Below are 17,899 nucleotides of genomic sequence, written 5' to 3'. Positions count from 1 at the left end.
AGTACTGTTCCTGTGGATACACTCTAATAATCTTCACTTAAATTGATAGAGCATCTTTCAGCAGCAGCAAGGAAAAGTGTAACAAAACGCTGGAAAAATGAACATGCACCTTTAAAAGATATGTGATTAGGTCTATGCTGGGAACTTGCTGACATGGAGAGAATTACATCAATCTTGCAACATAGACAGCACAGGTATGAAGGTGTCTGGTCAGAGTTCCTGTCATATCGTTCAGGTCTTATTCTGTCATTTATGGGCTTTTTGTTTTTCTGTTGTTTTTGTGTGACTTAATCCAAATGGTATACTTATTCAGACTCCTGAAATGTTTGCTCTATACAGCCAAAATGTACCCTTAACATGTGAATGTAATTCCGCTCCTTAGTAAAGACAGTAAATATAAGTTGTGTATGTATGGTACATGTTCTTTATGTGCTCTTTAATAAAAAGTGCCTTCGAAAATAAAATAAAAATCAAGATACAAGAAAAAGAAGAAATATAATATTTCAGTTTCAGTTTACTTTTATTTGATGACTATCATTTTTCATTCCTTAAAGTCATCATCTCATCTCTGCTCAGACTAGTAGACAACCATCTAATGTTATGGCTGTTCTCCTCAGTCTTCAGTCATCCTAGACTAGCCTGCTTAAGTATACTGCAAAGCGGTCTGAAAATCCTTTTACTAATGATTCAAAGTAAATAAGGCATCATTTCACAAACTGTTTCTATCGCTCTCCCTCGTCGTTGTGTTGTGTTCACTCCTCTCTAATGCGGCGGCGTATGCGGTCTGTGTGTTTCTAACCTAATGTGGCGGCGTATGCGGTCTGTGTGTTTCTAACCTAATGTGGCGGCGTAAAATGTATCCATCTCTGTCCGAGATGGAAAAGAACAGACACAATGGGTTATGGTCAATGTAGTTGAGTACCACTTTTTGGCACTGAACTAGGTTGAATATTTGCTTAATGAAAACTACCTCCCTTCAGCCCAGTGTCCCATTTGGTTCTTAACTTCATTTCTCTCCTGAATTGTTTCATTTCTCTCTTGTGAAACGTTGCGTTGGGCTCACAAAACACACAGAACTGAATGGATTTCAACTCATTTAACCGACATCGCCCCCCTCTAAAAATATACACCACCGTTCAAAAGTTTGGTGTCACTTAGAAATGTCCTTGTTTTTTAAAGAAAAGCACATTTCTTGTCCATTAAAAATAACATCAAATTGATCAGCAATACAGTGTAGACATTGTTAGTCATTTACAACATTAACAATGTCTACACTGTATTTCTGATCAATTTGATGTTACTTTAATGGACAAGAAATGTGCTTTTCTTTCAAAAACAAGGACATTTCTAAGTGACCCCAAACTTTTGAACGGCACTGTACATTTTGGTTAATCACTCAGCACTAATATAGGAGGGATTATTAATCACACACACACACACACACACACACACACACACACACACACACACACACACACACACACACACACACACACACACACACACACACACACACACACACACACACACACACACACACACACACACACACACACACACACACACAGTCTCCTGTGCTGACTCATAGCCCATAGAGTAATGTTGCCTGCCTGTGTGTGCTGCAGCAGATATCAACAGGGTGGCAAGCAGGCAGGGACTGTATTCTAAGCTAGTTTCCTGGGACATCACAAGCCAGGAATAGAAGGAATAGAAAAATGATTTCCATCTTTTTTTCACTTGTTTGTTTCCTGGAACTCACCCTGGCAGAGAGTGAAGAGAGAGGAGACCATTACCACTCCCTTGGGCCGTGGCGGTCATTACATTTTGTCAGCAATTTATTGTCATGCAAAAGTCTGCCGGTCTCACGGTAATTGACCGTTAATTAACAAACACGTTTAGCATCTCCAGGCTTCCACACATACAAGCTGCTGATCTGCGCCTTGGGAACATCTACATTTAAAAAGTCTAATAAATCATTTTAATATACACCATCACAATAACTCCATTATTTATTTTAATCAGGTCTAAAAAAACATGCTATGAAGAAAATGTATTTTAGAAGAACAGAATATGAGTTGGCCTAAGGATATTTTTCCCATTACAGAGCGAGTGCGCATATGAAGAGGCTATATTAAGTGTAAAAGTGATCACTTGAAGCAGGTCCTATATGGCAGATTTAGAGTTATTTGGCAACTTTATTTGTGAATGAAACAAACCTTAGAATGTCTTAGAAATCAGAGCATATATGGGCTGCATGGAGCGACTATCTGCTATTGATTTGAGAAAGAAGCAGAAAAAGCTTGTTCTGTTCCTTGCTTCAGGCTGCACAGCTGTTCTCTCATCAACTGATTTTCACCCATCAGACTATTTTCAATTTAACCTCGTCTTTACTAATATATAAAATGTGTTTTGATTTAGAATGGTCCATGATTAAATGGTTAGGAACAGGGGGAGGGGAAAAAGACATCTGTCTGTACTCCAATAGAGAATGGAGGACTCTGGCTTTCCCACCTGTCTGTTTGGTAGGCTACTTCAGTTTTATAGCGGAGCATAATATGACCAGCTGAGAAATAAACACCACTTATTTCACTGCACTCAACCACTGTCTGAGGAGTATGCTCTCGCTGCCAGAAAGGTGATGTTCCGCCCAAACTTTATGCCATGGGCTCGCCAACCTTGTTCCTGCAGCTACCCAGTAGTTAATTTGGGAAACCAATTGAAATATGCTCAATTAATTATGAAAATGTAAAAAAATGTCCTATTACTAGGCTGTTCAAATACAAATTGTAGACTAACTGTAAGCCGCCCTGCACAATCAATGAATCAACAGCATGGTCTAAGGCTATACGTTCTGTCCAGACTCATGGATATACATGTTGGAGCGTAGTGTAAGGTAACCAGTCCATCTAGTGTGCATAATAATACACTACCAACACATGTCCAGGGGGCATAAAAGGAGATTAGCGTGACTCAACGGTCACGTGGAATTTTACTGCGGTCATGACTCATGACTTCCGGTGTGTAGGTAGTGTCACCGCAACAGCCCTAGTGATACATTATTGTTGTCAAACTCCTGCCCAAAATGGATAATGGAACTAGAATACCCGGTGGAACCAGAAATGGGTCCTCCCAAAATATGACCAATGACCACCTGCCTCTCCTTCACCATAACAGAGACCAGGAAAACAAAGGCAATAAATACACATAGGACATTTTTTTTTTTTACATCTTACATTTTTACCTTTATTTAACTAGGCAAATCAGTTTAGAACAAATTCTTATTTACAATGACGGCCTACCGGGGAACAGTGGGTTAACTGCCTTGTTCAGGGGCAGAACGACAGAATGTTACCTTGTAAGCTCGGTTACTGGCCCAACACCCCAACCACTAGGCTACCTGCCGCCCCGAAAAACTGTGTGTGTGTGTGTCTAATCTCTGTAAAATCTACTACTGCTTTCATCCATTCCAACAATACAGTTTGCCATCACTTTGACTCCTCATTGCTTCTGATTTAGACTAAATCCCTAATGCAGTATAATATGTTCAGCTGGACGACAGTAATGGACATTACTACTGGACCCTCACTGAGATAAAAGCCTTCACATACTGTAGAGTGAGGGGAAGAGGAGGAGCAGGGCAGTGTACTCTCTCTCTCTGTCTAAGTCTCTCTGTCTTTATGTCCTGCCTTCAGAACACCCATCTTTCTATTTATCTAGAAAGTCCATTTTAAACTGGGTGGTTCGAGCCCTGAATGCTGATTGGCTGACAGGCGTGGTATATCAGACCGTATACCACGGGTATGACAAAACATTTATTTTTACTGCTCTAATTATGTTGGTAACCAGTTTATAATCACAATAGGGCACCTCGGGTGTTTGTGGTATATGGCAAATATGCCACGGCTAAGGGCTGTATCCAGGCACTCTGCGTTGCGTCGTGCGTAAGAACAGCCCTTAGGTGTGGTATTTTGGCCATATACCACACCTCCTCAGGCTTAATTATATCGCTGTGTTTGTCTCTCTCAAGACACACTGTCTTTGTCATGTCCCTTCCATGCCTCTCACTCACATTCTGTCTTCATAACTCTCCTGATCTTCCTTATTCTCAGGAAACCAGACCCATCCATACAGCTCAGTGCATGCACTGTATGTTAGGTATACTAGCAGAGAGTAGGACTGAGGGGTGGATGAGATCGCCGAGTGCTCTACTTGAAACAAAACTCTCAGCCATTAGTATGAGCCTGGGCCAAGAGGCTTAATGCAACCTCACAGTCTTCTGTTCTACTGGACAGATAATAGCCATTACTGCCTCAATGGGAGGGAGGAACATCAAGAAAAATGTTGAGATTCAGTGAAACAGTGTGTAGGGAAAATTTGAATGTTTGTGCTATTTTTAGAACTATTAATATTCTTAGAACTCACTTCTGTGTTCTATTCATATGCTGTTCTATAAAACCATTTCTGTGTTCATGCAAATGGCTGACTGTAAAAATCCTCACTATCAGCAGCTGCAATTTGACAGTATGCCCAGGCCGTGTTTTGAGAACGAAAGACCGTGTTTTGAGAACAAATGAAAGAGATCTCAGTTTCAAGGTCTCCGCTTAGAGAGAAGAAGCCTCGTGAGGTATTGGTATGTCACATGTTATGAACCAGTATTGGTCGGTCACATGAATGAAACAAAATGGTAATGATTCATTAATTATGCTAAATCTTGCAAGTATAATTTGTCTGTGTATAGCTGTATATAAGACAACTGGTGGGACAGCCCCGGCAGAATTTTCTAACAGACATGTGTACTATGGTGCATTGAGTTGGTTGGAACCTCACCAGCGAGCTGACAAGTAAACAATGATTCATTTAAGATTGACTTTGAGTGTCAATGTTAAAAATGCCCACGACAAGTGCAAGTAAACGACAGATGGCGCTTGGAGGAGAAATAGCAGGAGAAAATAGGATGTTGCTGTTTTTGAACATCTGTAGAAGATAAGAGCATGATAATGGCTTTAACATGAGCCGTTCTGAATTAGACCCTGTTCTCTCGGTTTCTCTCCCAACAAACACAAGCTCTCATCCTGCTTTCAGCAATGAGGTAAATAAATATATGCATTTAGCATGTGTATGGGCCACTAGCTACCATTACCATTAATGTACTGTATACAATAGACCCTATCAATCAAGCTCTTCATAATGTATTAAAGCTACCTGTATGTGGATGAATACATTCCTTTACTACTCATTGAAATAACAAGCATTCAATTCCATTTACATTCTCTCCATATCACTTCATTAGTTTCATCTCACTCCATTCTAATTAGAGTCGACCGATTAATCGGAATGGCAGATTAATTAGGGACGATTTCAAGTTTTCATAACAATCGGAAATCGGTATTTTTGGGCGCCGATTTCCGATTATTATTTTAAAAAATGAATACCTTTTATTTAACTAGGCAATTCAGTTAAGAACACATTCTTATTTTCAATGACTGCCTAGGAACTGTGGGTTAGGGTTAGGGTTACAAGAATGCTGTAGAAGCCAAGGTAAATTGCTAGCTAGCATTAAACTTATATTATAAAAAACAATCAATCATAATCACTAGTTATAACTACTAATCCAGTTTAGCAGGCAATATTAACCAGGTAAAATTGTGTCATTTCTCTTGCGTTCATGGCACGCAGAGTCAGGGTATATGAAACAGTTTGGCTCATTGCGAACTCATTTGCCAGAGTTTTTACGTAATTATGACATACATTGAAGGTTGTGCAATGTAACAAGAATATTTAGACTTAGGGATGCCACCCGCTAGATAAAATACCGAACGGTTCCGTATTTCACTGAAATAATAAACGTTTTGTTTTCGAAATGATAGTTTCCGGATTCTACCATATTAATGAGCAAAGGCTCGTATTTCTGTGTGTTATTATGTTATAATTAAGTCTGATTTGATAGAGCAGTCTGACTGAGAAGCAGCAGGCCCGTAATCATTCATTCAAACAGCACTTTCGTGCGTTTTGCCAGCAGCTCTTCGCAAGCACAGCGCTGTTTATGACTTCAAGCCTATCAGCCTAATGGCTGGTGTAACCAATGTGAAATGGCTAGCTAGTTAGCTGGGTGTGCGCTAATACTGTTTCAAATGTCACCATCTTTTAGATTTGGAGTAGTTATTCCCCTTGCGCTACAAGGGGCGCGGCTTTTGTGGAGCGATGGATAACGATGCTTCGAGTGTGGCTGTTGTCGATGTGTTCCTGGTTCGAGCCCAGGTAGGGGCGAGGAGGGGGACGGAAACTATACTGTTACACTGGCAATATTATAGTGCCTATAAGAACATCCAATAGTCAAAGGCATATGAAATACAAATGGTATAGAGAGAAATAGTCCTAGAAATACGATATTAACTACGACCTAAAACCTCTTACCTTGGAATATTGAAGTTTCATGTTAAAAGGAACCACCAACTTTCATATGTTCTCATGTTCTGAGCAAGGAACTTAAACGTGAGCTTTTTACATGGCACACATTACTTTCTTCCCCAACACTTTGTTTTTGCATTATTTAAACCAAATTCATTATTAATGTGAGGCTAAATTGATTTGATTGGTGTTTTATATTAAATTAAAATAAGTGTTAATTCAGTATTGTTGTAATTGTCATTATTACAAAAACTTTTTATTTTTTTTATTTTTTAAATAGTCCGATTAATTGGTATCGGCTTTTTTGGCGATCCAATAATTGGTATCGGTATCGGCGTTGGAAAATCATAATCGGTCGACCTCTAATTCTAATGCCATACATCTATGACTTGAGTGATGGTTCAAATCAAAGATGAATTTTCAGTTATTTGAGCCATTCATTTTGAAATACCGGAAGATCAGGTGATTTACCATTGATGTGAGTAATGGTGCTAGGTTTCCAGTTATTGTCCTTGGGGCTTTTTGAGGGTTGCTAAATTAATTCAAATTAGCCAAACTTATGAATTTGTTACCATATCATTTCCTCTCACAACTCATCACTTTGTCGGCCTGCATTGTGAAGTGTGTGTGTGTAAGAATGTGTGTTAGAGACAAACAGCCTGGACTGGCTCCTAGTCTGGGGAGAGTGATGTGTGTCCACACACCTGCGGTCCTGCTCTGCTGATGCAAACGCATGCTAATGTCCAAGGCCCCTGGTCCTGGTGGAGCACAAGGGCAGAGAAGCAAAGGCACTGTGCTCTGTTCCCAGGTCTGAATCACCCTGCCTAGGGTAGCTCTGAGTGGGTTGGTGGGTGGAGAAGGGACAGGGACCAATGTGTTAGTCATAGGGTTAGGGGACTAAAGGGACAAGACTTAACTGGAGGAAATGCTGCTTTGGGCTATTTTAAAGAGGGCTGCCAGTGTGTTTATGCGCATGAAAACACAAATGCATACATTACACACTCAAATGCATACACTACACACACACACACACACACACACACACACACACACACACACACACACACACACACACACACACACACACACACACACACACACACACACACACACACACACACACACACACACACACACACACACACACACACACACACACACACTTCCAGCAAATCTAATGAGAGTAGGAGGACACTTCTCCTGAGACTGGAGTGCCCTTCAGAATCGTTCCAGGCAGTGACTAAACAGACAGAACAGAGCTGAGTGCAATGAAAATAGCCATTAGGGCCTTCAACACTCTCCAGCACAAATACACCGGACTCAACACAAACACGCGCACGCACACTCGCATGCACACAAACACACACACACACTAAAAAGTACTAAGTAATCTGTTACTCTGTCCAACTGCTTTCAGGTAGTTCCTCTGCAGGCCTATAGGAGATCCGATCCAGCAATTTAAAAAACTAAAAAACGATCTCAATCCGCCTTGAAAGGATGAAAACCAAATCAAAACTATGTAGAAATGATAATGGACCTACATTGATAGTCTCCGCACTCTGTCCAGCTTGATAATAGTCATCTACAGGCTCCTCACTCTGTCCAGCTTGATAACAGTCATCTATAGTATCCTCACTCTGTCCAGCTTGATAACAGTCATCTACAGTCTCCTCACTCTGTCCAGCTTGATAAGTCATCTACAGTATCCTCACTCTGTACAGCTTGATAACAGTCATCTATAGTATCCTCACTCTGTCCAACTTGATAACAGTCATCTACAGTATCCTCACTCTGTCCAGCTTGATAACAGTCATCTACAGTCTCCTCACTCTGTCCAGCTTGATAACAGTCATCTAGTCTCCTCACTCTGTCCAGCTAGATAACAGTCATCTACAGTCTGCTCACTCTGTCCAGCTTGATAACAGTCATCTACAGTCTCCTCACTCTGTCCAACTTGATAACAGTCATCTATAGTCTCCTCACTCTGTCCAGCTTGATAACAGTCATCTACAGTCTCCTCACTCTGTCCAGCTTGATAACAGTCATCTACAGTCTCCTCACTCTGTCCAGCTTGATAACAGTCATCTATAGTATCCTCACTCTGTCCAGCTTGATAACAGTCATCTATAGTATCCTCACTCTGTCCAGCTTGATAACAGTCATCTACAGTCTCCTCACTCTGTCCAGCTAGATAATAGTCATCTACAGTCTCCTCACTCTGTCCAGCTTGATAACAGTCATCTACAGTCTCCTCACTCTGTCCAGCTTGATAACAGTCATCTATAGTCTCCTCACTCTGTCCAGCTTGATAACAGTCATCTAGTCTCCTCACTCTGTCCAGCTTGATAACAGTCATCTAGTCTCCTCACTCTGTCCAGCTAGATAACAGTCATCTACAGTCTGCTCACTCTGTCCAGCTTGATAACAGTCATCTACAGTCTCCTCACTCTGTCCAACTTGATAACAGTCATCTATAGTATCCTCACTCTGTCCAGCTTGATAACAGTCATCTACAGTCTCCTCACTCTGTCCAGCTTGATAACAGTCATCTACAGTCTCCTCACTCTGTCCAGCTTGATAACAGTCATCTATAGTCTCCTCACTCTGTCCAGCTTGATAGTCATCTACAGTCTCCTCACTCTGTCCAGCTAGATAATAGTCATCTACAGTCTCCTCACTCTGTCCAGCTTGATAACAGTCATCTATAGTATCCTCACTCTGTCCAGCTTGATAACAGTCATCTACAGTCTCCTCACTCTGTCCAGCTTGATAACAGTCATCTACAGTCTCCTCACTCTGTCCAGCTAGATAATAGTCATCTACAGTCTCCTCACTCTGTCCAGCTTGATAACAGTCATCTACAGGCTCCTCACTCTGTCCAGCTTGATAATAGTCATCTACAGGCTCCTCACTCTGTCCAGCTTGATAACAGTCATCTATAGTATCCTCACTCTGTCCAGCTTGATAACAGTCATCTATAGTATCCTCACTCTGTCCAGCTTGATAACAGTCATCTATAGTATCCTCACTCTGTCCAGCTTGATAACAGTCATCTACAGTCTCCTCACTCTGTCCAGCTAGATAATAGTCATCTACAGTCTCCTCACTCTGTCCAGCTTGATAACAGTCATCTACAGTCTCCTCACTCTGTCCAGCTTGATAACAGTCATCTATAGTCTCCTCACTCTGTCCAGCTTGATAACAGTCATCTAGTCTCCTCACTCTGTCCAGCTAGATAACAGTCATCTACAGTCTCCTCACTCTGTCCAGCTTGATAATAGTCATCTACAGTCTCCTCACTCTGTCCAGCTTGATAACAGTAATCTACAGGCTCCTCACTCTGTCCAGCTAGATAATAGTCATCTACAGTCTCCTCACTCTGTCCAGCTTGATAACAGTCATCTATAGTCTCCTCACTCTGTCCAGCTTGATAACAGTCATCTACAGTCTCCTCACTCTGTCCAGCTTGATAAGTCATCTACAGTATCCTCACTCTGTCCAGCTAGATAATAGTCATCTACAGTCTCCTCACTCTGTCCAGCTTGATAACAGTCATCTACAGTCTCCTCACTCTGTCCAGCTTGATAACAGTCATCTATAGTCTCCTCACTCTGTCCAGCTTGATAACAGTCATCTATAGTCTCCTCACTCTGTCCAGCTTGATAGTCATCTACAGTCTCCTCACTCTGTCCAGCTTGATAACAGTCATCTACAGTCTCATCACTCTGTCCAGCTTGATAATAGTCATCTACAGTCTCCTCACTCTGTCCAGCTTGATAATAGTCATCTACAGTCTCCTCACTCTGTCCAGCTTGATAATAGTCATCTACAGTCTCCTCACTCTGTCCAGCTTGATAACAGTCATCTACAGGCTCCTCACTCTGTCCAGCTAGATAATAGTCATCTACAGTCTCCTCACTCTGTCCAGCTTGATAACAGTCATCTATAGTCTCCTCACTCTGTCCAGCTTGATAACAGTCATCTACAGTCTCCTCACTCTGTCCAGCTTGATAAGTCATCTACAGTATCCTCACTCTGTCCAGCTAGATAATAGTCATCTACAGGCTCCTCACTCTGTCCAGCTTGATAACAGTCATCTACAGTCTCCTCACTCTGTCCAGCTTGATAACAGTCATCTATAGTCTCCTCACTCTGTCCAGCTTGATAACAGTCATCTAGTCTCCTCACTCTGTCCAGCTAGATAACAGTCATCTACAGTCTGCTCACTCTGTCCAGCTTGATAACAGTCATCTATAGTCTCCTCACTCTGTCCAGCTTGATAACAGTCATCTATAGTCTCCTCACTCTGTCCAGCTTGATAACAGTCATCTACAGTCTCATCACTCTGTCCAGCTTGATAACAGTCATCTATAGTCTCCTCACTCTGTCCAGCTTGATAGTCATCTACAGTCTCCTCACTCTGTCCAGCTTGATAATAGTCATCTACAGTCTCCTCACTCTGTCCAGCTTGATAACAGTCATCTATAGTCTCCTCACTCTGTCCAGCTTGATAATAGTCATCTATAGTCTCCTCACTCTGTCCAGCTTGATAACAGTCATCTAACAGTCATAACAGTCATCTATAGTCTCCTCACTCTGTCCAGCTTGATAACAGTCATCTATAGTCCACTCTGTCCAGCTTGATAACAGTCATCTATAGTCTCCTCACTCTGTCCAGCTTGATAACAGTCATCTACAGTCTCCTCACTCTGTCCAGCTTGATAACTTTTATGGAATATCAAAAATTCCAAAAGCGACGGAAATATAGGACATTTTAATTGCGCCCCCCGGATGTCAGTGAAGAACAAATTAAGCCTGTGGAGAGAACAAGTTTGACATCCCTGGTTTAAAATAATAGTGGACAGTGTTACCGTGTTAGGAAGAAGACTGGTGAAAAGGACAGGACTGATAGTCACTGGGAGGCTGGAGGCCAGACTGAACAAGAGGTTCACCCCTGAGATAGGAGCATAGCTAATCTATGTACATAAGGATATGCCATCGACCAAACATTTATCATCGCAGGTGATTTATAGATCGGTTATTGCGGGTATAGGGTTTTGGCCAGCACTGTCAACCCCGAGGCCAGGCTATCTCCTGACCCGGAGAGCAAGGTAACAGCGAGACAAGCCCAGAGAGAGCGAGCCCAGAGCACATCCATCATCAGGAAGCACTGATCCAGACCGCCAGACAGTGAGCACGCCCAGGGGAGTCCAGACGAGCCCAGAATGACTGAACCTCCCGAGGGGAAGCCCAACGAGCCCAGAATGACTGATGCGACCCAGGGAAGGGTAATCAAGTGTAGAATGACTGATTTCTCCCACTGTGTGCAGAAGGACTGAAAAACAAAGGGGTCCACCCAGTGGAGATTAAACAAGCCACGAATAACAGATGCCACCAAAGGGAAGGTAGTCAAGTGCAAAATGCATAGGTCCCTGTTGGGAGAAGTTAGGAAAGTCTGTTGCGATGGTGGTAAGAGGGGGTGGTAAACGAGGGCACAGTCGTTTTCCTCAAGGCGATGTGAGGAGTGATCAGAGACTGCCTGCTGAAAGGGAGATGGAACTAAGATAGACGCTGCCCAGGGTGGGTTAAATGAGCAAAGAGCAAGTGATGACTTTTCTCTAGGGAATTAACTAGTGAGCGAACGGAGGGAAATACACTGTATGAACCACCTCTCCCTCTGCCTCTCAAGCACTTTCTCTGTATTTCTGCTGACTGTGGGCCAGTAGTTTACAGGTACACACTAAGTCAGTCAGTCAGTCACACATGAAGAGAGACAGACTGACACACAGATTGATCTGACCGTGTGAATGTGATATTAGGAGAGAGAATCCACACCATCGCTCATAGAAAGACAGAAAAGGGATCTAGAGCAAGAGACGAAGTGAGACAGAGACAGTGAGAGGTGGGGAGAGAAGACAAGGGATTTGTCTTGAGAGAAACTGTGATACATTAAATCCAAGGCTAACAAATGCATTTTAAAGCGTGATTCCAGCTGTTTAATCATGAGAATTGGGTCCACTGTGTGTGTACACACACACACACACACACACACACACACACACACACACACACACACACACACACACACACACACACACACACACACACACACACACACACACACACACACACACACACACACACACACACAGGTTTGTGATTGTGGCTGGCAGCTCTAATCCTCAGAGGGATTAAAGCAGGACCTGAGCAGCTGGTCCATCTCTCATCGCACTCTGCCCTCTCGCTGCTCTGTGTGTGTCTGTTACCAACTTTTCCATCTGTCTAGAGCTGTCACTCGCAACCTCACAATATATCCTTCATTGAAATAACAACACCACAGAAAAGCCGTCTCAAACTGACAGCAGAGAGACAAGACTCTACACAAGCATGCACACGCTCACACACACAAACGGAGCCTGATTACTTGACGTGCCACTGAGCCAGTGTATTAGTCCCGCACCCAGCCAGAGATATGCAGACACACTATGGAGGTGACAACCACACCCGTCAACACTCTCCCAAACAGATAACAGGAGGGATCTGTTGACAACAACAAGAGTCACAAATACACAAGTCACAAATTAGAACAAAAGTATCCCCACTATGGCATAGACGTGGAGAGACTTGGTGAACCGCTAATCTAATAATAAAAATAAATAACCAACAGGCCAACAAAAGTATTCATTCACCAAGATGAAAGACATTCAAAAACATAAAACTCCATGAATAAAACAAGTATTTTCTGAAGAAGACAAACAACTAAAAAGTGTTAGAAAATGATCTGAACCAACAAGTTGAACAAACCAATCCACACTGCTCATCAAGTCCATCACAACAACAAACTAAACACTGAATAAAAACACAAAACAAATGAACGAACGGCATGAATGAAAGAGTGGAGGAGAGAAGTCTTCCTCTCTCTGGCTCTCCCTCTCTCTTTCTTTCTTTCTGTGACTGACCTTGCAGAGTTTGTGGTAGCGTGGGGATGAGATGGCCATTCTCTGGAGCCTGTGTAGGAAGACCACCACTTTCTGGAGGGAGGTACGGACCATGGCCATCATTTTACGCGTGCCACAGGTCTGCAGCCTGCTCCGAGTCCGCATGGCACGCTAGCACTGCCCAACCCTGCTCATATCCTCTCCTCCTCCTTCTCCCAGAGACACACCACAGCAGGAGTGACGTGAACACACACACTTACACACACTGTCTGACACACATGCTGCGATCGGCATGCCCCCGCACACGCAGATATACTGGCACACACACACAGTGCACGGTCAGTCACGTGCTCTCTCACAGCAAACACTCTCTCTCTCACACATATACACACACAGTCACACACACTTTGTCACACACATGCACACACTTCCTTCTCACACACAAGCTCATGCATATAAGCGATGCTGAAACACTCATTGACTCTCATCCACACACACTTAAACCATGGTACACAAAACCACTCCAAAAATACATGTCACTCTGGGGTCCACTTCAGGAGCCAGGGGTCAAAGAGGACAAAAAGGAGAAAAATCAGCCGATAAGCAAACAAAGAGAAGAAGAAAGAGAGTGGGAGGCAGAAGTTTTGCTGGAGGAGAGGTGCGCTGCTCTCCGATCGCGGCTCACAGCGGACAGCCAGAGATAAAGACTGTAGCGCTCCACGGAAAACCTTCAGAGCGGACGACAGTGAGAGACAGAGAGAGAGAGAGACAGAGCGATCAGTAGACCTGGGATAACAGACGACAGAAGCTCCTTCAGCCATAGAGAGCCAATGACCAGCCAGAGGGAACCAATGACTGGGAGAGAGGGAACGAGAGAGAGACACCAATGGAGAGAGCGAGCACAAGTGAGATGTACAGCGTGCAGCTCGCACACAGCAGGAGCAGCGTGTGTGTGTGTGTGTGTGTGTGTGTGTGTGTGTGTGTGTGTGTGTGTGTGTGTGTGTGTGTGTGTGTGTGTGTGTGTGTGTGTGTGTGTGTGTGTGTGTGTGTGTGTGTGTGTGTGTGTGTGTGTGTGTGTGTGTGTGTGTGTGTGTGTGTGTGTGTCCCAGATGTAACAATATGCACAGATACAGAGGGATGAGAAAGCAGTCTGATATGAGAACAGGGAGCTGAGAGAGAGAAGGGAAGGGAAGACAGGGAATAGAAGAGGAGTGAGGTAAGAGAGGGAAGGGAAGAGAGGGGAGGTAAGAGAGGGAAGGGAAGAGAGGGAAGGGAAGAGAGGGAAGGGAAGAGAGGGAAGGTAAGAGAGGGAAGGTAAGAGAGGGAAGGGAAGAGAGGGAAGGGAAGAGAGGGGAGGTAAGAGAGGGAAGGTAAGAGAGGGAAGGTAAGAGAGGGAAGGTAAGAGAGGGAAGGTAAGAAAGGGAAGGTAAGAAAGGGAAGGTAAGAGAGGGGAGGTAAGAGAGGGGAGGTAAGGGAAGAGAGGTAAGAGAGGAGAGGTAAGAGGGGAAGGGAAGAGAGGGGAGGTAAGAGAGGGAAGGTAAGAGAGGGAAGGTAAGAGAGGGAAGGTAAGAGAGGGAAGGTAAGAGAGGGAAGGTAAGAGAGGGAAGGTAAGAGAGGGGAGGTAAGAGAGGGGAGGGGAGGTAAGAGGGGAGGGAAGGGAAGAGAGGGGCGGTAAGAGAGGGGAGGTAAGAGAGGGGAGGTAAGAGAGGGAAGGTAAGAGAGGGAAGGTAAGAGAGGGGAGGTAAGAGAGGGGAGGTAAGAGAGGGGAGGGAAGAGAGGGGAGGGAAGAGAGGGGAGGGAAGACAGGGAATAGAAGAGAAGTGAGGAAAGAGGGAGGTAAGAGAGGGGAGGTAAGAGGGGAGGTAAGAGAGGGAAGGTAAGAGAGGGAAGGTAAGAGAGGGAAGGTAAGAGGGAAGGGAAGAGAGGGAAGGGAAGAGAGGGGAGGGAAGAGAGGGGAGGGGATGTAAGAGAGGGGAGGTAAGAGAGGGAAGGTAAGAGAGGGGATGGAAGAGAGGGAAGGGAAGAGAGGGGAGGGAAGAGAGAGAAGGTAAGAGAGGGTAGGGAAGAGAGGGGAGGTAAGAGAGGGAAGAGAGAAGGGAAGAGAGAAAAGCAGATAAAGGGGAAAGTACATTTTGTGAGCGCATTAAAGAGAAGAAAATTAAAAGAAAGTGAAGGATAGTATATGCAAGAGAAACAGACGATGGAAACAGAGGAAGTGCTGATTCAGTAGTAGCATCTGTAATTTGCTCTGTTAATAGATTCCGAAACATGACTTTCTCCTGCACTCAGGATCTGATCCCGTTTTTTCCCTAAAGACTCCTCCAGCGCAACAGACAAAGCACTCCTTCTCACACCACATCATCTCAGTTTCCCAAGACTTATAAATACAGAACACACACACACAGTAAACTCTAAATAAGAGTGTGTGTTCAGCTTTGAGCTAAGGGACATATTAATGCCCATATGGCCCCTGTCTTGCCTGTCACTTCATATCCAGGGAAAAGACTCAGTAGCAGGATGGGAAAGGGAGGCTTAGCATTGAACATACACACACACACACTCTTGACCCCCATACACACACATATGCGTGCGCACACACACACAGGCACACACATATACGCTTAGATAACCATGTGAGAAAGCGAGAGTGGTTATCGAGTCCTCTGTGAAGCCAGATCTTAATTTGGTGAGCCATACATGTGTTCACCCATTCCACACAGTATTGATTATTCTAAGGGAATGACAGGAATACCGTTAGCTAGCCCAGTTAGTGACATCACTGGGATTCCAGTCCGTTAGAGTCGGCATGTATGAACCCCATGGGGAACTAGCATCGTGTTCACATTAAGTTACAGCATTGTTTGGCCAGAGATTCCAACGTGCTGTAGAATGAAAGTTCATGTTTGAGAAGGGCCAGAATCGGTATGGTGTTTGCTGTACATCATTGACTATATAGACTGGAACGCACTGGTTTTAGCTTTTTAACATGCACACACTTGTGCACAATAAGCCAATGTAGCATTTTCTTGTACACATAGGTACATATCAAGGTGAAAACATTGGAGATAGATAAAAGCTCCCTTACAACAGTGTGCCCTTTGCCCTCTCTGTGTGAGAGCATTACTGCTACATCTCTGACTCTTTGGAGTGTGTGTGTGTGTGTGTGTGTGTGTGTGTGTGTGTGTGTGTGTGTGTGTGTGTGTGTGTGTGTGTGTGTGTGTGTGTGTGTGTGTGTGTGTGTGTGTGTGTGTGTGTGTGTGTGTGTGGTGTGTGTGTGTGTCCCAGATGTAACAATATGCACAGATACAGAGGGATGAGAAAGCAGTCTGACATGAGAACAGGGAGCTGAGAGAGAGAAGGGAAGGGAGGGAAGGGAAGACAGGACATTGCCCTCTGCCCTCATTCTGTGTGTTGTGCGTGTCTCTGTGCTCCTGTGTGACAGTGAATAATAGGGAACAGGCTGCATGGTGGCTTCACATGGAGTCACTGCAGCTGAATATGGCACCAGACCAGCTGAGGGGAAACAGGCTAGCACGGTGCAACACAATATGGCACCACACCAGCTGAGGGGAAACAGGCTAGCACGGTGCAACACAATATGGCACCAGACCAGCTGAGGGGAAACAGGCTAGCACGGTGCAACACAATATGGCACCAGACCAGCTGAGGGGAAACAGGCTAGCACGGTGCAACACAATATGGCACCAGACCAGCTGAGGGGAAACAGGCTAGCACGGTGCAACACAATATGGCACCAGACCAGCTGAGGGGAAACAGGCTAGCACGGTGCAACACAATATGGCACCACACCAGCTGAGGGGACACAGGCTAGCACGGTGCAACACAATATGGCACCAGACCAGCTGAGGGGAAACAGGCTAGCACGGTGCAACACAATATGGCACCAGACCAGCTGAGGGGAAACAGGCTAGCACGGTGCAACACAATATGGCACCACACCAGCTGAGGGGAAACAGGCTAGCACGGTGCAACACAATATGGCACCACACCAGCTGAGGGGAAACAGGCTAGCACGGTGCAACACAATATGGCACCAGACCAGCTGAGGGGAAACAGGCTAGCACGGTGCAACACAATATGGCACCAGACCAGCTGAGGGGAAACAGGCTAGCACGGTGCAACACAATATGGCACCAGACCAGCTGAGGGGAAACAGGCTAGCACGGTGCAACACAATATGGCACCAGACCAGCTGAGGGGAAACAGGCTAGCACGGTGCAACACAATATGGCACCACACCAGCTGAGGGGAAACAGGCTAGCACGGTGCAACACAATATGGCACCACACCAGCTGAGGGGAAACAGGCTAGCACGGTGCAACACAATATGGCACCAGACCAGCTGAGGGGAAACAGGCTAGCACGGTGCAACACAATATGGCACCACACCAGCTGAGGGGAAACAGGCTAGCACGGTGCAACACAATATGGCACCAGACCAGCTGAGGGGAAACAGGCTAGCACGGTGCAACACAATATGGCACCAGACCAGCTGAGGGGAAACAGGCTAGCACGGTGCAACACAATATGGC

The 17,899-nt window shown here is 44.5% G+C and overlaps 1 protein-coding gene across 8 annotated transcripts in view; it reads right to left on the bottom strand.

The window, feature by feature from the left end:
- The window catches only part of utrn (utrophin), a 392,537-nt gene that overhangs the window by 229,496 nt on the left and 145,142 nt on the right, over positions 1–17,899 (bottom strand). The window contains exon 1 of one of the 8 annotated variants that reach the window (XM_046298692.1): positions 13,368–14,100. The exons of the other annotated variants lie outside the window; for them this stretch is intronic. Within the exon in view, the coding sequence (XP_046154648.1) occupies positions 13,368–13,511 (144 nt within the window). The 5' untranslated portion in view covers positions 13,512–14,100. Of the gene's footprint in view, positions 1–13,367; positions 14,101–17,899 lie in introns of those variants that run through there. 8 annotated transcript variants of the gene reach the window in all.

Source organism: Oncorhynchus gorbuscha, linkage group LG14, assembly GCF_021184085.1.
Source record: "Oncorhynchus gorbuscha isolate QuinsamMale2020 ecotype Even-year linkage group LG14, OgorEven_v1.0, whole genome shotgun sequence".
Lineage (NCBI taxonomy): Eukaryota > Metazoa > Chordata > Actinopteri > Salmoniformes > Salmonidae > Oncorhynchus > Oncorhynchus gorbuscha.
This window is presented reverse-complemented; position numbering and strand designations above follow the sequence as displayed.